Source organism: Pavona decussata, unplaced genomic scaffold, assembly GCF_977016875.1.
Source record: "Pavona decussata unplaced genomic scaffold, jaPavDecu1.1 SCAFFOLD_324, whole genome shotgun sequence".
In the NCBI taxonomy this organism is placed as follows: Eukaryota; Metazoa; Cnidaria; class Anthozoa; order Scleractinia; family Agariciidae; genus Pavona; species Pavona decussata.
The window spans coordinates 1,540,001-1,560,700 of record NW_028145713.1 but is presented as its reverse complement, the minus strand read 5'-3'; the positions used below and the strand labels follow the sequence as shown (position 1 = coordinate 1,560,700).

The 20,700-nt window shown below is 38.6% G+C and overlaps 2 protein-coding genes across 2 annotated transcripts in view; one reads left to right on the top strand and one right to left on the bottom strand.

The window, feature by feature from the left end:
* LOC146453735 (WD repeat and HMG-box DNA-binding protein 1-like) overlaps nucleotides 1–14,054 on the top strand; it is a 33,514-nt gene extending 19,460 nt beyond the window's left edge. Inside the window, exons 20-28 of the mRNA XM_085096274.1 lie at nucleotides 1,677–1,788; nucleotides 2,846–2,907; nucleotides 6,059–6,173; nucleotides 7,425–7,544; nucleotides 9,409–9,477; nucleotides 10,483–10,786; nucleotides 11,966–12,199; nucleotides 12,949–13,099; nucleotides 13,487–14,054. Coding sequence (XP_084952400.1) covers nucleotides 1,677–1,788; nucleotides 2,846–2,907; nucleotides 6,059–6,173; nucleotides 7,425–7,544; nucleotides 9,409–9,477; nucleotides 10,483–10,786; nucleotides 11,966–12,199; nucleotides 12,949–13,099; nucleotides 13,487–13,808 — 1,489 coding nt within the window. The 3' untranslated portion in view covers nucleotides 13,809–14,054. The remainder of the gene's footprint in view (nucleotides 1–1,676; nucleotides 1,789–2,845; nucleotides 2,908–6,058; nucleotides 6,174–7,424; nucleotides 7,545–9,408; nucleotides 9,478–10,482; nucleotides 10,787–11,965; nucleotides 12,200–12,948; nucleotides 13,100–13,486) is intronic.
* A 4,853-nt stretch (nucleotides 14,055–18,907) lies between these two features.
* The window catches only part of LOC146453734 (uncharacterized), a 6,533-nt gene continuing 4,740 nt past the window's right edge, over nucleotides 18,908–20,700 (bottom strand). The window contains exon 4 of the mRNA XM_085096313.1: nucleotides 18,908–19,967. Coding sequence (XP_084952439.1) covers nucleotides 19,297–19,967 — 671 coding nt within the window. The 3' untranslated portion in view covers nucleotides 18,908–19,296. The remainder of the gene's footprint in view (nucleotides 19,968–20,700) is intronic.

Below are 20,700 nucleotides of genomic sequence, written 5' to 3'. Positions count from 1 at the left end.
AAGATATTTTTGGGAAGCTCGTATGTCACTTGTATGTGTCAGGCTTTTTTGACGTCTGTGTTGTGGAGGGGGCTGGATGTGTTTACTTAAGGAGTTAACCCTCAAAACTTCATTGCAGTTCCAGACAAAAAAGAAAAGCATTTGGAAATATTAAGATTTTGTAGGCTTGAACTATGAGAATGCGAGTTACACGAGTTGAACTTTTGGCTAATTATTGCTTGACCAACAAAATGGCTGTCATGATAAGAAACATGTTGCCTTAATTTTACGTTGTACTGATTTTGTGGAATGGACGGACGGACGGCCGGTTTTTTTTAAGTGTCAGAGTATCTAGCTACTACGAACTAATTGTGGACACTATTTAAAGTAAACACATTTCAATAAAATAAACAATTAGCTAATATAGCAACAATTTTAAAACGAATGAGAGTTTAATACACAATTTTAGAACTCTAAACGTACGGAAAAGTTTTCACAATGTTTACAATTACTAAAAGAAGAAGCATAAACATAAACGTATCGTATTCAGTGGAAGTGTAAGCACAAACAAGGCTTTTTTACACAGTAATAAGCACAAGAAAGAGGTGACATGTCAAATCACTTTGTATGAAACAATTCTATATTTGTGGACACCGTTTTCTGTACTTGTTCTCGTGGTTATATATGCGTTGTCCTGATCGCCCGGAAGCTCTTCTATGATGCAAGCACATGTTTAAGAGCAAGTATACAAGAAAAGAAGAAAAAGGATTATATTTCTTTTCTTTCCTTGAGCTATGATAGGATAATGCTAATAGTGCTTTTCAGGGTTTATTCTAGAGCGCGGTTTTACGGGATTTCCACAATTCGGAAAAAAAATGCCACATACATGTGTAAGATTTACGTTGGCGCGGCAAATGGGACGCACAGAATTGCGTGCAGTGATAAGTCCTCATTAACTGAAACAAAGTTTTCGAAGGCATCACTGACGATAAGATTAGTACGAACGCAGCTCTTTACTTCGAAATTTATAACCCTTCACTGTCTGGCAATTGCCTTTCTCTTTTCCGTGTTCTGTGTTCATATTTTGAGTTGCTTCTAAATAGACTTCAAATATCTTTTGGGGCCCCCTTTCTTGAAAAAGGGACCCCTAAAATTACAGAAGTTGGCCCATTGGCCATTTTGTAGAATTGACCCTGCTTGTAGATGTGCTTGTACTGGATGTTGTACCATACAATAGCTATATATATCTTGTGCATGTGTTTTTTGTTGTTTAGCCTTAATCTGGTAAGTTTGAAACATGCACCTAAATGAGAATGATGCATTATTTAGTAAGAGACACAGGCATACTCGGAAAAACAAAATCCGAGTGCTCTTATCAGGAGTCGAACCTAAGGCCTTCGATTACTAGTTCGGATGCTCTACCACTGAGCTACGGGAGACTCGTGGGAGCTAAGGCCATTAAACTAGGTTCATGAGACAAATCCTGCATACTGCTAGGATTGGAATGTCATGTGTGGCATATGCACACTGAATGGAATAAATGTGACGAATATTTCAAGCCTGGTGAATAAATGAGAATGATGCATATTCAGTAAGTGACACAGACATACTCGGAAAAGCAAAATCCGAGTGCACCTGAATACAGCGATTCTCCCGGTTAAACTGTAGACGTTGATACTGTTTGTTTTGTTTTCAAGGTTCTCCGAGGAAGGGACGCCAATCACTGTTGATTCAGCAGGTGTTGTAAGGATACTGTCACGCTCTTTTGGCACTGCTATATGGTCTCCTGTTTGTGTTACTAAAAGCAACGTAAGTGAAATGGGTGCTTTGTAGCTACAATGATACTTAAATGTAAGTTGACAGTCTCGATCGTCGACTCAATCCTTTCATCTTTGAAACTCGCAAGAATCGAGTATTGAGGATCCAAGTTCAATAATTGAGAATCGTGTTGAGGATCGAATCTTCCGATTTCGAGAAAATAATGAGCTTCTCGCTCGACTGGTTCCTCAAAAAGTGTAACGAGCAAAACGAAAACTTCACTCGCACTTTTCCTTCCGATACACGAAGCGATGGCAAGATACAAGTGTAATTTTAATTTTTTGGGGTGATTTTAAGTAGAAATTTGTTCACTTGGCCTATGGTTAGAAATTGCTATTTGATAAGTGCGTTTAAAATCGCACTGGCATTTCAAGATTGGTTCAACGTTGAACTGTGATCAGTATCATGTGTGTACCTGTCAAGGGCGGTGCCTACTGATACCGAAGTATTTTTGCGCGGTTTATGACTATGCGGGAAAAGAAGATCTTAGGAAGGACTATTTGAATTCAAAAAGAAAATTGTGGGTAACCACGCATATTTTAGAGATTTTTAAGCAACAATTATTCTAAAAAGCCGTAAAATACAAAGCAATGTATGGCGTTTGTTTCCAAATTGAAGCTTTGTGATCTCTGAAAAATGCATGGTTATTTGCATACCAAGAGCACTTGCTGAGGTCTACTTTTACTGCCTAGTTTTAAACCGCGCAAAAATATCCCTGTTTTAGTAAGCAGCACCTATAGGAAATTCGAGTATCTTCAGATGCGGAGAACGTATGCGCAGTAACAAATTTAGGCACCGCCCTTAAGGGAATGTCATGCCTGGCTTTTGCCAGTGAAGAACTCAGAATAAGAACCACATCTAATCATGTTATGCACAAACTGTTTCTTTATACATCAATGACTTTTGAACAAAAATGTACTTTGTTGGGTGAGTATGTCCTCATGATGGAAGGAAGTGCTTTCCACTTACTTACCTGATACATGTACCTAGAATTATGTTTTTAAAGGAAGCAAACATGAAACTGTTCATCATTATTAATTTATTTCAGATGAAAAATAAGTCAGACAATTACTGGGTTGTTGGTTTGGATGAGAAAAGTCAGCAAATAAGGTGAGTTACACTGATCACTTCTACTTTAAACAGGTTACTTAGAACTAGGAAATTTTTTTTTTAAAAAGGTCCTGACGATAGTGGTCCCTAAGGTGTCCATACAGTCGCGTAACAAAGCTGATTTGATTCAAACCTGATAATCTGTTTTCTATTATTTTTTTCAGTGTTATTTTTACTCCAATATTAACGGTGTAAATAGCTTCAATAATTGGGAACGTAAGCAACGACGTCGGCAACGCCAACGAAGCGTCACTTGAAAACTCTATTTCATTTGTGCTAACTCGCCATTGTTTCAACTCATTCAACTTCTACAGAAACGGCAGACTACCAGGAACCAAATTGGTAGGAGTAGTGGTCAAGTGAAGAAAGAGAATAAATCAAAGGCTCCTGTGAGCCAACTCGTGAATGCAGATGACACATAGTAATTGAAATTTAGACGGCTACGGAAACTTCCTTGAAAGCTAAAAGAAATTATATCTTTGCCCGATTATGTAACGAAAAATAACCATTCTTGTACTATAATCAAAGGCTCCTGTGAGCCAACTCGTGAATGCAGATGACACATAGTAATTGAAATTTAGACGGCTACGGAAACTTCCTTGAAAGCTAAAAGAAACTATATCTTTGCCCGATTATGTAACGAAAAATAACCATTATTGTACTCGTGTATTCTGATGCGCCGATTAAAAAAAAATCACGTGTTTTTTCTGATTCAAAGTTCATAGAAGCACGCCATGTGCAGCTACGTCATGCAAATTCGTGTCCCCGATAGTCCAGGGCTACTGGATTTTGCGATCGGGCTAGTGGATTCTAACCATCACTTGCCCGATGGGCAAGTGAGGTTTTTTTGGGAATTTAAATTACAAAATTACTGTAGGGCAAGCCGATCTCACAAAGGGAAATCTGTTCAACAAAGTATCGCATTACATTTCATGCCCGACATAAATGCGTGAAATTTTTCCTTTGGAGTTCAGTCCACGTAATCATCCAGTAAAAATAATGAACTATGACAAGCTCTTGCTAAATAAGAATTATTTATCGACCGCGTCCGTTTGCTTTCCCATAAATTACCAGTTGTAAATTTCGAAAATGAAACATTTTTTCCCTTTGAAACCTCTACGAAAGCTGACAAGATCTTAAAGTGTTCATTTCACCAGAAATTTGCATAATTTTGTTTACGACGTCAATGATGCGTGACATGGCACGTTCCGCTTTCGCGTGAAAACTGACAAATTAAATTATTTTTTAATTAAATTATTTCTAAATTAAATTATTTTTAATTCTTAAGAGAAACCGCACTTTGTAGAAAAAACAAAAAAAACCTATAACTTTGCTCAGATTCAACGAAAAATCTCCATTCTTACACTAAAATGATTGTCAAATTATTCTCTACAGAATGAATGAGAGAATTCTGACGCGTCGTGAAAAAAATTTTCACGTTTTTTTTTTTTCACTAATTGAGTTTACGACCCCGGACTTTCTGAAAAACTAAAAAAACTTGCAACTTTGCTCAGATTGAACGAAAAATCTCCATTCTTGCACTGAACGATCGTCAAATTATTCTCTACATATTGAATAAGAATTTCCTGATGCGTCGTGAACAATAAATGTTCGCGTGTTTTTTCCACTAATTGAATTTAAAACTCATTCACTGCGCACGCCCGAAAGTTAACGACAAAACCGACCGACCGACCGACCGACCGACCAAGTCAACAGTCAGCTATTGCTATAACTCGTTCATTGCGCTACGCGCATTCACGAGTTAAAAATGATTGTCAAACTGTTCTCTACAGATTTAATAAGATTATTTTGATGCGCCGATTAAAAAAAAAATTCACGTGTCTTTTTTTTTTCAAAGTTCATAGAAGCACGCCATGTGCAGCTACGTCATGCAAATTCATGTCCCCGATACTGGATTTTGCGATCGGGCTAGTGGATTCTGATCATCACTTGCCCGGCAAGTGAAGTTTTTTTGGGAATTAAAATTACAAAATTACTGTAGGGCAAGCCGATCTCACAAAGGGAAATATGTTCAACAAAGTATCGCATTACATTTCATGCCCGACATAAATGCGTGAAATTTTTCCTTTGGAGTTCAGTCCACACAATCGTCAAGTAAAAATAATGAAGTATGACAAGCTCTTGCTAAATAAGAATTATTTATCGACCGCGTCCTTTTGCTTTCCCATAAATTACCAGTTGTAAATTTCGGAAATGAAACATTTTTTCCCTTTGAAACCTCTATGAAAGCTGACAAGATCTAAAAGTGTTCATTTGCATAATTTTGTTTACGACGTCAATGATGCGTGACATGGCACGTTCCACTTTCGCGTGAAAACTAACAAATTAAATTATTTTTTAATTAAATTATTTCTAAATTAAATTATTTCTAATTCTTAAAAGAAACCGCACTTTGTAGAAAAAAACGAAAAAACCTATAACTTTGCTCAGATTCAACGCAAAATCTCAATTCTTACACTAAAATGATTGTCAAATTATTCTCTACAGAATGAATGAGAGAATTTTGACGCGTCGTGAAAAAAAATTTTCACGTTTTTTTTTTCACATATTGAGTTTACGACCCCGGACTTTCTGAAAAACTAAAAAAAACTTGTAACTTTGCTCAGATTGAACGAAAAATCTCCATTCTTGCACTGAATGATCGTCAAATTATTCTCTACATATTGAATAAGAATTTCCTGATGCGCCGTGAACAATAAATGTTCGCGTTTTTTTTTCCACTAATTGAATTTAAAACTCATTCACTGCGCATGCCCGAAAGTTAACGACAAAACCGACCGACCGACCGACCAAGTCAAAAGTCACCTATCGCGAAAACTCGTTCATTGCGCTACGCGCATTCACGAGTTAAAAATCACCGTTGTGTTCATGTTCTTCACGAAACCTTGAATTTGGTCATTTCACGTTCTTGTTTTGCAGAGGACGGTACAGAAATGTACCAAAATTTAAAACGCACGCGCAGAGCGGTTGTTTTTTTCATTAAACATATTGTTTTGCGGCGTTGTCGTTGCCGTTGCCAATGCCCAAGTTTCCTAATTTTTTAGGAACACGGCAACATCAGCTCTGTAAACTGCTTCTCTTTCATGTAACGTATATAAATGAAGGCTGTTGGTTGATTATTATCTTTTAGGTGCATCTATTGCAAGGGGTCCACGTACCCACCTACACTGCCACGCCCTGTTCTGGTTCTCTTGCCATTGCAACTTCCCTTATGTGAAATGACCACAGAGAAAGGACAGTTAGAGGTACGAGGTGAATTGCAATACACCAAGGGTGCACGTGTTTGTTATTTTTCTGCTACTTTGAGTTGTATCTTTTATTTTGTGTAGTGTTCCAGATAACAGGAGTCTCAGGACAAAACCTGAGAAAGCTTACTTTCTGACCCGACAAACTGATTGGTGGACGTGGGAAGATTTGGAGAGAACCAGCTCTATTGACCCCTCAAACTTCTTCATCGACTTTCTGACTTTGCAAATTATCTGGAACACTGTTTGTGACAACTTTGAAACGTTTTGATGTGATTTTATCCCATACCAGTCTACTATGCACAAAAAGAACAAGGATTAGCTTTTGCTTGGGCATGTGTTTTCTGTATTAAAAGAATCTTTTATTTTGGTATATTCCCAAAGGCTACATTACCAATGATTTTGAATATTCACTGCCATTGTTTAGTTGCACCGTATGGTCAAAATACTGAGTGACACTCTAACACCAAGACCTTCTACTTATCTGATTTCACTTGTATTTCAAATTAAAGCGAACTAATGCTTCTTAAAATCACCAGTTATCTGAACTGTAGATAACAGTTGTATCTGGAGGATTCTTGTAACAGTGTAAGCAACTTAATTTTCTGCAAAGAAAACCTGTCGGCCATTGTATTGTGATAGGGGAGAATTGTTCTCAGTGAGTCAGCAATTACAGTCAATTCACGTCACGCGTGACCAGTATTTCCGAGAATGAAATGAGCATTCGAATTTCTCTTTGTAATGTCCGACATGTGAATGGAACGTTGAACATTTCTCTGGAAATCTTTCCGAAAAAGACGCATTAACAGAAAAAGAAAATTCAAAATACTTGGGAAGCAATTGTTATTCTTGAAATACTTAATGCTGTAATGTAAAGCTTAGCTTTATACCGTCAATAAACTAGGGGAATTTCTACTTGAACTCTGAAATCTCGTTGGCGATGTTCAAAACTGACGTGTAAATTCACAGGCAGCCCAAGTTCGCGTCATTAGAGAGCGTGTGATAATTTTTAAATTATTAAATTATCACACGCTCTCTAGTGACGCGAACTTGGGCTGCCTGTGGTAAATTCAAATTTCAAAAATAACGGTCACGCGTGATGTGGATTGACTGTAAGCCATCTTGGAGATTACCATCTTTACTACTAGGTCAAATTAAACTTGAAATGCTTTATTACATGTAAATAAAGGAAGTGACTGTATTCATGTAAGGGTAATTAGGTAATTCCCGTTTCTCGTTACTGTCCTACAGGAAGTACACGCCCGATCAAACCTGTTTGGAGAAGGCAATGAAGAAGACAGCGACTCATTTCATGGAGCATCATCGCAGATAAAGACCCAACAGATTCAAGGGATCATGAAGTTGTTTGCTGTATGTACAGCGAGTTTTTGTTTAAAAAGCGCAAAGATTTCTGTCTCACTTTAGCTACATGCTGAAAAATTTTGCTGAAGTTTAAGTTGACAAGAAAGAGCAATTTATGAATGTAAATATATAAAACATATATTTTGAACTGCGGATGAAAGATCAAATAGGAGAAAGATCCTCACAGTTAGTACGCAATTGCGAAAAGAAAGCCTGCAAAAAAATTCAGGCTTGAATGGGATTCGAACCCATGATCTCTGCAGTATGACCAGCTCCCAGTTGGCTTGATAGCTCAGTTGGTAGCGCACTGCACCGGCATCGCAGAGGTCATGGGTTCGTATCCCGTTCAAACCTGAAATTTTTTCAGGCTTTCTTTTTGCAACTGCTTAAGTTGCGTACTAGCTGTGAGGATCTTTCTCCTATTTAAACAGCAATTTGTATTTGAATTTTCTGCTACTGTTTCTTGCAACCTCAAACCTCTAAAATTAGTCCTATCTACGTACTTTTCCTTCAGAATTCATCATTTATCTTTGTATATTTAGGGAAAAAAACATGTTTTTCATTCAAACAAAGCATGTTTGTTGTGGTTCACAATTTTTTTTTTTTGGTTTTAAAATTTTCAAACCAGTTTGATTTTTATTTCGCTTTGTCTCAGATTATGGTAATGAATGCCGCACAAAGGAAAATAAAACTTAAAGGAATTTGAAAAATTTTAAACCCAAAAATTTAAACAGCATATTTATCGGAACTGTAAGTTATCAGGATTTTCGAGAAATTCCCCTCACCTCAACAAGTGTTCATAATAATTATTTCATACAAGTAATAGACTATATTTTCTATATATTTTTGGAGAACACGAGAAAAACCTCTCTACCACTTGCAGATATTTTTTATTGTCCAATTACTTCCACGATTGGTCAGTAGACCACAACAGACCAACGGACATTTGACAAACGAAAGACGGATCGAAACGCACCAATCACTTTTTACAGTCTTCACAGCCAGCAACATCACGGCTTTACTGACAATCGACAATAAGATCGCGTCTTCGTTGAACAATCAAGTCAATAACCAGAAGAATCGCGTTTACCGCAAACGGCAAACGTGAGATTCGCATTTATGTTTTCTTGAAAAAATTAGTGCACAGATGAGAATAGTGCAAAATAATTCTGGCGTTTGATGCTAACGCAAAACAACTTAATGTTACTTGGGAACTGCCGTTCGTCGTTTGCCATAAACGTAAATCTAAACCTCTCTATTTATACCAATTAATGACAATCCAAGATTTACTTGGCTCTCATGATGACTTCCGCTCAGGTTGTCGAAACGTCAATTATTAGGGAGCTTAAGCAACGACGACGGCGACGGCAACGACAACGCCGCAAAACAATAGGTTTGATGAGCAAAAACAATCTCTCTGCACGTGCGTTTTACATTTTGGTACTTTTCTTTGCCGCCCTCTGCAAAACAACAATGTGGAATGACCACATTTAAGGTTTTGTGGAGAACGTAAACGCACGACGGTGAATTGTTCACTCCTACCAATTTGGTTCCTGGATAGTTAGCCATTTTTGTAAAAGTTGAGCGAGTTGAAATAATCGCGAAGTAGCACAAATGAAATAAAGATATATTTTCGGGTGACGTTTTCGTTGCCGTTGCCGTCGTCGTTGCTTAAGCTCCCTAATGTTACCTCAAACAGTCCTTCTCAGGACTACACTCACCCGATGATAATTGACCTAATAAGACATGACTCCTGGGTTGAAACCATTGACAGTTCTAAGTATGTATCTGTATTGTTTACACTGATACTGCTGCGTTTGTACAAGCTGTGTGTAGTCAGTAATTTGCCATCATTTTGTAACTCTTTATTTAGCTGGCATGCAAGAGTGATAGAGAGTTCCGTGCAGTTGAGCTGTGTGAGTTGCTACCAGATGCCCATTCTGTAAGTAATAAGTATTGTAATAAAAAATAATCGCACCGGTAAATAGTGTAGTTGTTTTAATTAGGAGCACACCTCTTCTTTGTTTAAACAATGGAGAGCATGCAAACTCATGTTAAGGACGGTGCCTACTAATACCGAAGTATTTTTGCGTTGTTTATGACTATGTGGGAAAAGCAGATCTTAACAAGGGCTATTGAAATCCAAAAAGAAAATTGGGGGTAACCACGCACTTTTTAGAGATAATTAAGCAACAATTATTCTAAAAAGCAGTAGAATTCAAAGCAATGTATGGCGTCTCTTTCCAAATTGAAGCTTTATTATCTCTCAAAAATGCATGGTTACCCACAATTTTCTTTTTGGATACCAAGAGCGCTTGCTAGGTTCTGCTTTCTCCGCATAGTTTTAAACCGCGCAAAAATATCCCTGTAGTAGTAGGCACCACCCATAGGAAACCCGAGTATCTTTAGATGCGCAGAACGTATGCGCAGTAACAATAGTAGGCACCGTCCTTAAATGTGATTGGACACGTAAGGTAACAGTTGATAGTGAACAGTAATCCATCTGTGGATTCAGCTTTCTTTGCAACAGGTTAAACCGGATCGCAAGTTCAGGTTAACCCGGTAAGCAAGTTCAGCCAAACCGAATTTGTAGTTGCTGCAGAGAATTGTTTTTCTTTCAGTGTTTTTTTTTTTTTTTTTTTTTTTTGCTTAAATTCAGCGAACCTTTATTTACAGGTGTAGTAGAGGCAATATTTTTTTCCCGAAAAAAATTCCATTTTAATACTTTGCGTGAAATTTGCGAGTTGTCAAGTCTTGAAGCCGGTTGAAAGACCTTTCGTCGAGAGCGCGAAAACTTTGCAATCATGTGAAATACTGCCAGCTATACAGTGTTTTATTTCACAAGATGCTGCTCCCTTGATTGATGGCTAAGGAAGGAAAGACCATCCATACTGTACGTGTCCCTCCAACGTTTTCTGAATTTTTCTGTATTCCTTTCCTTTGTTAGGTAAGCTTAGCAATAAAATATGCAGCACGGAGTCGTCGTATGAACCTGGCCAATCGACTTGATGACTTGGCGCGCAAGAAGGCAGAGCTGGAGGCTGCAGAGGAATCAGACGACGATTTCCAGCAACCTGATTGGCCGGTCAGGCAAGGCAAGGTGTCACAGCCAAGGGGACGTGGTCAACCGCGTCACACTGTGTCACGACAAACGGAACAGGTAGAAGATGACGAAGAGGAAGAAGAAATGGAAGAGGGTGGAATGGATGACGAATTGGAAGAGGATGAGTCGCAAGTTTCGCATAAACAAGGTACAAGTCTTTAACTGTGAGACAAAGCACTGTTCTGATAAATCAGGGTTCGTACGGGTCATGGAAAACCTTGAAAGTCATGGAATTTTAGAATTTCATTTTCCAGGCCTGGAAAGTCATTTAATTTAGGTGTGAGTCATGGAAAGTCATGAAAAATGTTGTTTATTAAAAAGTACAAAATAAATGGAGTTTTTTTGCGAAGAAAATAGTAAAAACATACCCAAAAAAAACGATGATTTCCAAGAAAACGGTCAAATTTAGATCATGGAAAACTTGGAGAAGTCATGGAAAAGGTCATGGAATGTCATGGAATTTCAAAAGCTCAAAAGAGTACGAACCCTGTAAATGTAACCATTAACAGTAGAATTGAATGTAGACATGTAGCTTGTTAAGGTGGTCATGCACTAGTCAATGGTTCGTGTGCCCTAACTTGTCTCACATGGTTTAAAAAGAGTGCATTACAGATGGCATTCCGAGACAAGTTACAGAAAGCATGCCACACTATGCAACTATGCAAAACATGTTGTAGCATTGCTGCAATCTTTGAAAAAAGAGGAACTCAGGTCTACTTTTCGCAACGATTGCGTTGGTTGTTTCTTCGGGAAAAAGCGTTATTTTTGTGAGGTTTGAAAATAAACATGGAACTACGTTTCTTTCATGATGACCAGTGTGTGTATGCCAAAGTATAGCTTATCTTGAGAGTTTTGGGTTTCCAGAAACATTTCCAAAGGCATCGTCTGCAACCATCACGGCCCCAAAGGGATTTAGGGATCCAAGGCTCCAAGACAGAAACCTCGAGGCTCTGGAGCTTCATGGCTTTACTCTAGGGTTCCATTTAGTCACAATCAACATTTTTGTCCTGACTCCAAAGTAGCAAAAGGCTTTGGGCTCCAACGATGCTTTGGGCATCGTCTCCAACCATCAGGGCCCCAAAAAGATTTAGGGATCTAAGGCTCCAAGACAAAAACCTCGAGGCGCTGGAGCTCCATGGCTTACTCTAGGGTTCCATTTAGTCACAATCAACATTTGTCACCTGACTCCAAACTAGAATAAGTCTTTGGGCTTCAGGTTCAATGGCAAAAACATTGGAGCTCCTGAGTTTCAGACTCCTCTTTGGGCTCCTGGGCCAAGCCCTTCAATTGTGATTTTATTAATTGTTCTTCATCGCCTCTTTTGTAGAAAGGAAAGGGTTAGCCAGGCTTGATAGTCGAGATTTTGGATCCAAACATCCAAAACCCAATCCTGTAATGAAGCCAAGACCACCGTCTTCACCAATGCCGAGTATCAGCTCCAGCCAGGGCCGCTCTAATCCCTTCAGAGTCGGCAGTCCAAGCAAAAAGGCGTCAGGAAAGAGTTTCTTTGATAGCGTGGAAGAGGAGAAGAAATCGTTACTGATGAACAAAAACAAGATATGTGAGTCCAGTTCTTACGAAACATGATTGAATACTTAACAAATAGATTCCATTTTGCCGTACGTTCGTACTCTGATAACGCACAGATGACGTCAAAACGTGGAAAGAACATCAGTCTCTCTGACTGAACTCTAGACTCTGATCACGTGCGCCGGTCACACCACTCAATGACGTCATTCATGCGTCTATACTCTAATCACAAACTCCGCTACACCAATCAAAACACCAGTTTTACACTGTTCATTGTATAAAGTATTATGCAGTGGAGTGAAACTAAACGTGACATGTTGAAAGATCTTGTTAGTAGAAATAGGAAGTATGACACTTGTTGTCTAATGATCGTCAATACGATTAAACATGTATTCATGCCTTCCATTACAATAACGTAGCAAAAACATTTCCCTCTAGCACTGGTTTTCGCATGAAGATCCTTTTCATAATTATTGAGTCCTTCTTTTCAGAGCAGTTTTCAATCGAGTGTCGAAAGTAATTTCACGTTTGCTTTAGCAAAACTTGTTTCATTACTTCAACCATTGGGAAGCAAAACCAAAACCAATCGCGTCCTGCTTGCACAAGTTTCCGGCATTTGGCGCCAATTACGTGTATTTGCCCTGAGTTCTAATTGGTTCATTGCGCTGTTTGCGTCTGTTGTGATTGGTCAGAGGAATTACTTTGGTTTTGCTTTTACTACACGCAAATGAAAACCGCTCCATAGATTACATTTATTTGCAATCCTTTTAATTTTCTTAGCTCCTGAATCTAAGCCAGCGCAGAAAAAGAAAAAGGGAAAACAGACGACACTTTTGAAAACACCGCCCGCGAAAGAAAAACCAACAACTGATGATAAAACACCGCCAGAGAAAGTACAGGACGTTGAAAAGAAGTTACCAGCCGCTAAGAAGTAAGTCCATCCCCATACTGATACCTGTACTTATCTCCTATGCGTGAGGTCCGGATATTGAGCTTGAAAACAAATATGGGATGCTAACTGAAGCATGAATAGGGATGAAAGGGGACTTCGACTGATTTGAAGTTATAATGTAAATCGTCTTTGAGTTTCAGTGGTTTCCATGTACGTATTTTGGTAATTTCCTGATTTTTTTTCATTTTTAGCTTTTCATTTTTGATAGCTTAAAATGGGTAGAGAAAGTGATATTTTGGTCTGACAAAAATATTTAGGGCCAGGACGTTTGGAGTACCGGGGCCACTACCCGCATCAAGAATGCCTTTCGGCTGCATTATTTATGGGAGCTAATAATATATTTCTGTATGTCTTGCATTTACGCAGAGTCAATGGGTTCAATCTTTGGTTCGAGGAAAACAAAGGACCTTTATCAGGCGACAACTCAGAGATGACTGATGCAGATCTTGTCAAAGTTGCCATGCGAAAATGGAAAGCGTTGGGAGAGGAAGAGAAAGTAGAATGGAATAAGAAAGTAAAAGAAGCTAATGGTGGAGGTGAACAAGACCAAAAGAAGAGGAAACGAGAAAAATGTGACGACGAAAATGAAGACATTACCAATAGACTTAACCAAGTCAAAAAGGTCAAAGAAATACCTGTTGGTGGTGCAACATCCAAGTTGGCTGGATTTGTTTATAAAAAAGACTGACCGAGTGTAAATGTTTTCAATTAATAATTTATTTTTGTTGTGTAATCTGTTATTAATTGAAAGGTCTTGGTACAAGGTGAAGCGTAACTGCTGATTTGGTGTTGAATTCAGGGTTCGTACAGTGTCTGGGATTCTTGAAAAAAGCATGGAAACCTACAAACTAGTTTTACAGACCTAGAAAAAAATGGTAATAACGATAAAATCTGGAGAAAATAAAAAAAGTCTGGAGTTGTTTCAAAGTTACAAGTGCTTCATTGCTTAGCGAAATCGTTGTCCGCTAGTCGAATTTCATTGTTAGTAAAATGTTGAATCGTAGAATCACGAGAACTCTCCCTACCTTACCCCTGACATTGCTGTATTGTGTGTGATTTGACTCATAATCTCACGTCTGAAAAAAAAAATGTTTGGAAAAAGTATTTAATTTGCATACGAAAATTCGTAAGATCCCTGAACGAAAACAAACAACTGAAGCAAAACAAAAAACAATTTTTTTTTTCATTTTGTTGGGATGTCATGTACGAGTTGGAACTGACCTGAGCTTTAGTTAAAATAATTAACGCCTGCCATTACTTTTTCCTACCTGGGCTGTTACCTCGCTGTGTCGTAGCATCTGGCATGTCTTTGGAATCCCTTAAGAGCTATGCTGGAGGGGCTTACAACTCTGACAGGATCAACTGAGCCACACAGGTTTTGCGGGGAGAGACAGAAAGACGGCCCCAGGTTCCCCATGTTGGGAATTTGTCGTCCGTTTTATCGCCCTTCCCGTAAAATAACTCTTGGTTACAGAAACAGCAAGTGGCGTTTTGCCAAACGAGTTTGTCCTAAAACCTGAGGTAATTCGATTTCAGCAAGGATAACAGTTTGTTCTGTGTTTAAAATGAAACAAAATGAACAAGTGAAGCATCAGCTCATTTTAAGTTTGAGTTGCTCAAAGTTTAAGGGAAGGTAATGAGGATAAGTAATTATGACGTTTAGATAAAGAGAAATTCATACTTACGCTTCTTGCATGATAATTAACCTACGTCCTGAAAATTATAGGCACTTAAGCACCTTTTGGACCACTTAACAAAAAAATTTTAATCGCCAGTTCTGTAACCGTGGGTAGATAGAACATCAGTGTTCAAGCAAGAATAAAACCACAAAAATTTACCTGATGTGTAATTTCAGTACACTTGCACGCAATTTGCTTGAAAATTTATAGCTGTTCACAAATGTCAATGAAAACAACAGAACAAAAATGAATCCTTGCCCTACCTGAGCTGCGCATCACCCTTGAAAACGTCAATTGGCTGATTGAATTATGTAGTATTTATGGCTACTCTATCCTTGAAACGTATCCCAGATAACGATTCCCTTCTGTGAACTTTGGGAATTCCAAAAATCCACAATCCGCGTAACTAAACTCCCTGATTCCGTTGAATTTAAAAATTCATATTGTCGCCTGAATTGATGTTTTTGTTTGTTGTTTGTTCAGTTTTACTGATATTTTAAAACTTGAAATTTAAGAAGGCTTGTGTATAGTCTTTGCTGGCAGAGAGGAGGTTAAAGTACATATGAAGTGAATTTTCACAACCTCTCTTTTTCGGTGTTTACGGAGCTTGGATATACCGCTAGTTAAATTTTGAGTTATCTTTGACTTGTGCCAGAGGCGAATCGATTCCTCCTTTTTAACTCGTGAATGCGCGCATGCGCAATGAACGAGTTATAGCGATAGCTGACTCTCGACTTGGTCGATCTTGTCGTTAACTTTCGGGCGTGCGCAGTGAATGAGTTTTAAATTCAATTAGTGGAAAAAAACACGCGAACATTTGTTGTTCATGGCGCATCAGGAAATTCTTATTCAATATGTAGAGAATAATTTGACGATCATTTAGTGCAAGAATGGCGATTTTTCGTTCAATCTGAGCAAAGTTTCAAGTTTTTTCAGTTTTTCAGAAAGTCCGGGGTCGTAAACTCAATTAGTGAAAAAAAAAGAAAAAACGTGAAAATTTGTTTCACGACGCGTCAGAATTCTCTCATTCATTCTGTAGAGAATAATTTGACAATCATTTTAGTGTAAGAATGGGGATTTTTCGTTGAATCTGAGCAAAGTTATAGGATTTTTTCGTTTTTTTCTACGAAGTGCGGTTTCTTTCAAGAATTAAAAATAATTTAATTTAAAAATAATTTAATTAAAAAATAATTTAATTTGTCAGTTTTCACGCGAAAGCGGAACGTGCCATGTCACGCATCATTGACGTCGTAAACAAAATTATGCAAATTTCTGGTGAAATGAACACTTTTAAGATCTTGTCAGCTTTCATAGAGGTTTCAAAGGGAAAAAATGTTTCATTTTCGAAATTTACAACTGGTAATTTATGGGAAAGCAAAAGGACGCGGTCGATAAATAATTCTTATTTAGCAAGAGCTTGTCATAGTTCATTATTTTTACTTGAGGATTGCGTGGACTGAACTCCAAAGGAAAAATTTCACGCATTTATGTCGGGCATGAATCGTAATGCGATACTTTGTTGAACATATTTCCCTTTGTGAGATCGGCTTGCCCTACAGTAATTTTGTAATTTTAATTCCCAAAAAAACTTCACTTGCCCATCGGGCAAGTGATGGTTAGAATCCACTAGCCCGATCGCGAAATCCAGTAGCCGCGGACTATCACACGAATTTGCATGACGTAGCTGCACATGGCGTGCTCCTATAAACTTTGAATAAAAAAAACACGTGATATTTTTTAATCGGCGCATCAGAATAATCGGCTTATTCAATCTGTACAGAATAATTTGACAATCATTTTAATAGTACAAGAATGGTCATTTTTCGTTACATAATCGGGCAAAGATATAATTTCTTTTAGCTTTTGAGGAAGTTTCCGTAGCCGTCTAAATTGCAATTACTATGTGTCATCTGCATTCACGAGTTGGCTCACAGGAGCCTTTGATTAGTGCTTTTATAATGCCCTTCGGGAAACACCCCTTAACAGAGGTTCAAAGACGAAGTGAAGGCAAAGAGTGGATAGCAATATATAGCAGTATTTGTCTACTTTCGGCTTCCAAAAAAAAATAGTTATACTACCGAGCTTGGGCCATCAGCATTGTGGAGCAGAAAGGGGTTGTCAGCGGTCGCTTCTGCAGCCTTTGACGCATGTGGTAGTAAATAAAGCAAGATCACCCAACGATCCAAGGAGAAGCACTGATATAACTGGTGTAAAACTTGTGCTTGGTATTTACTGAGGGGCGTTCTTTTGGGAATATTTAACAATTATTCCATGAGCGCGCGTCAGATATGAGATGATAGATACGCGCCTCGTTGGCTATAATCATCTCATATCCAACAAGCGTGAGTGGAATAATTGTTTCATTTAAAATGCCAGATCTTGTTTATTTAACTTTGCAAGAACACTGAGAAGACAATTTAATGGTTTGTTTCTAGGGCATGGTATAATGGCTCATATACCATGGCTAAGCCAATCAACTCCCTGGAATTGCATTATACTATGATCCAGTCATTGTAACACTGCCCAAATATGGTCATGGTGCACTTGATATTCGTCGTCCGTACACGACAGATATCCTGCGATATATGTAATTTCGTGTGTCGGGGAGGAAATTGGCCAAATAAAGATCGTCTCCAGCTTTTTTGGGGCAAAACTGTACTTTTTTTTATCAATGCATGTGCTGAATAATGAAACAATTATCCTACTCAATCTTGCAGAAAGGGGTTGTCAGCGGTCGCTTCTGCAGCCTTTGACGCATGTGGTAGTAAATAAAGCAAGATCACCCAACGATCCAAGGAGAAGCACTGATATAACTGGTGTAAAACTTGTGCTTGGTATTTACTGAGGGGCGTTCTTTTGGGAATATTTAACAATTATTCCATGAGCGCGCGTCAGATATGAGATGATAGATACGCGCCTCGTTGGCTATAATCATCTCATATCCAACAAGCGTGAGTGGAATAATTGTTTCATTTAAAATGCCAGATCTTGTTTATTTAACTTTGCAAGAACACTGAGAAGACAATTTAATGGTTTGTTTCTAGGGCATGGTATAATGGCTCATATACCATGGCTAAGCCAATCAAATCCCTGGAATTGCATTATACTATGATCCAGTCATTGTAACACTGCCCAAATATGGTCATGGTGCACTTGATATTCGTCGTCCGTACACGACAGATATCCTGCGATATATGTAATTTCGTGTGTCGGGGAGGAAATTGGCCAAATAAAGATCGTCTCCAGCTTTTTTGGGGCAAAACTGTACTTTTTTTTATCAATGCATGTGCTGAATAATGAAACAATTATCCTACTCAATCTTGCGGAATATCCCCTGATTTTAGCCAACTCCGCCTACGGCCTCGTCGGCAAAGTATCAGGCGATATTCCGTGCGATTTTGCAGAATAATTGCTAAATGGGAATTCACGCAATAGACGGTATTCATGCTCTTTCAGGACCTACTCTGTTTTTGGAATGAACAAAATAGTGTTCCGTTCATTCTTCCCCTAAAAGCAGAATGAACGGAATACAGGATCTTGCCCGTTTAAACGATTTCAACATTTTCTTTACAGTGCGTTCAATATTTCGTTGAACCAATTGTCGGGGGCGTTTGAACAAGTCGTTTAATATTGTTGAAAGTGTAAAAAATGTTAAAAGCTTGCTAAAACCGTGTTGAATCAAATTGAAACTGGTTTAAACTTTCATTCAACATCGATTCAACATTTCCTTTGCTTTCGAAAATTTTGAATGGCGTTGAAGCCGTTTGAACACTCCGTTCAACATTTGTCCAACATTTGCCCTGGTCAATTTTCAAATGTTGAAATTGTTTAAACGGGCCTTAAGATACGCTTGAGACAACATTTTCAACCAAACTAACCGAAAGGGTTTTAAACGTTGTTATCCAGACCGCTTCGAACGCTTTGGTGAAACCGGTATAATCGTCCAATGCACACAACAAAACGCCATAAATGATTTTAAACTTAACATTCCTTCAACGTTAAAGAACACCAGCAACATCGTGTCGCACCTCTGATGAGATGTTTACAGTTTTATACTTCTGTGTTCGACAGGACTCTTTGACGTTTACTCTTTAGCATGGCTTCTATGTTTCCGAGTTAAATAAAGTCAAAGAAAACCCTGTTTGAGTCAAATGAGTCAGTTCTCCGTGTCTTCCGCGTAGTGTGGGAGACAATTTCATGATGGCATGACAAGCCCATGCAATGGTAAACTTTTCTTTTTTTTTTTTCAGCAGGATAGCAGAGGATTCTCAACCTCCAAGCCACAATACCAGCTCATATAAGGTACATAGTCATCAATAAGATCATATTACAACACTGATTGAGCGAAGTCAAAAAGCCTGGTTATACCCAGTAACCCTTGGTTATTTGCAAGAACAGGATTACCAAACTTACCAGGAATACCAGAACTAACCAGGCCTTTTGGACATGGGGTTCAAGCCAGGCAAGTCTCTTTCAAGAACCAGGATACCCCGGTTCTCAAAGCAGCATTGAACCAAGGGATAACCCCGATTTAAACAGGCTCTTGTTGCCAGGGAATTCAATCAGAAGCTGGTTTCTTGTTTTCAGTCGTACAGAGTCAACCACTTTTTGTGTAATCCGCTCGCAACCTTTCAGAACAAGCCTTCTCAACTTCGGCCAACGTTTTTCACCATCTTTAATGTACCACTCCACCAGTATGGCATCCGAGATTTGCAAGCATCCACTCAGATCTAGAGTTCTGAGAACGGGAAGCAGGCGTTCTAGATCTCTCAGGTGAGCGTCTGTAAGATACCGCAGTCCAGGTACAATCAAGTGCTGAAGCGTCTTGCCTACTGCTTGGCACAGTTCAAGGAGATCCTCCCCTCTTATTTTTTGACATTCATTTAGTTTTAGCCACTCCAAGCTCTCTAAATTGCAACAACATTCAAAAATGTACCATTTAGGAGTCCCTACAACGGTTAAATTCAGCCTCCTTAGAGCTGGTAGCTTGGAAATCAGCGGATAGACTGACATGAAGGGGCAGCCGGTCACATTCAGGCTTGTAAGGTTCCTATTTGGCTCGGTACCAGGAAATGCCCAAGAGAGGATCTTCTCTGTTACTTCTTCGGAACACTTGAGTAAATCTAATGATTTCAAACTTGAACACCCCGTTGAATCCACCACATTATCTAAAGAGGCAATACCTTGAGTTATCATAAATCTCATTAGTATAAACCTACTAGCGTTCTATCGCGAATGCTGTTCTCTTATTTGCTACGCTACTCACTATCTATTCTGTTTTAGTATAAATCTACTAGCGCTCTATTACTAACGCCGTTCTCTGATTGGCTACGCTACCCGCTATCTATTTAACAATTAGATTATGAGCTCGAGATTTCTATCGCGTGATAGCTGATGAGGGCGCAGCCCGAATCAGCTATCACGCATAGAAATCGAGAGCGAATAATCTAATTGTTTTAGTATAAATCTACTAGTCGTTCAAAACTAAACAAGTAAATTAATTATATCCTCATCGCAGACACTTCGAAAACGCGACGAAGCGGCCGCCATTTTGTTGAAAACCGCTACTCACTATCTATCACAGAATAGATAGCGAGTAGCGTAGCCAATCAGAGAACGGCATTCGTGATAGAACACTAGTAGATTTATACTAATCTGTGATAGATAGTGAGTAGCGGTTGTCAACAAAATTCAGCCCGCTTCTTCGCGTTTTCGAAGTGTCTGTGAGCAGGATTTGGATAATTTACTTGTTAAGTTTTGAACGACTAGTAGATTTATACTAAAACAATTAGATTATTCGCTCTCGATTTCTATGCGTGATAGCAATCTCGAGCTCATAATCTAATTGTTAAGTAGATAGTACGTAGAGTGAGTACGCCTGGCGTGACCTTATTATATCAT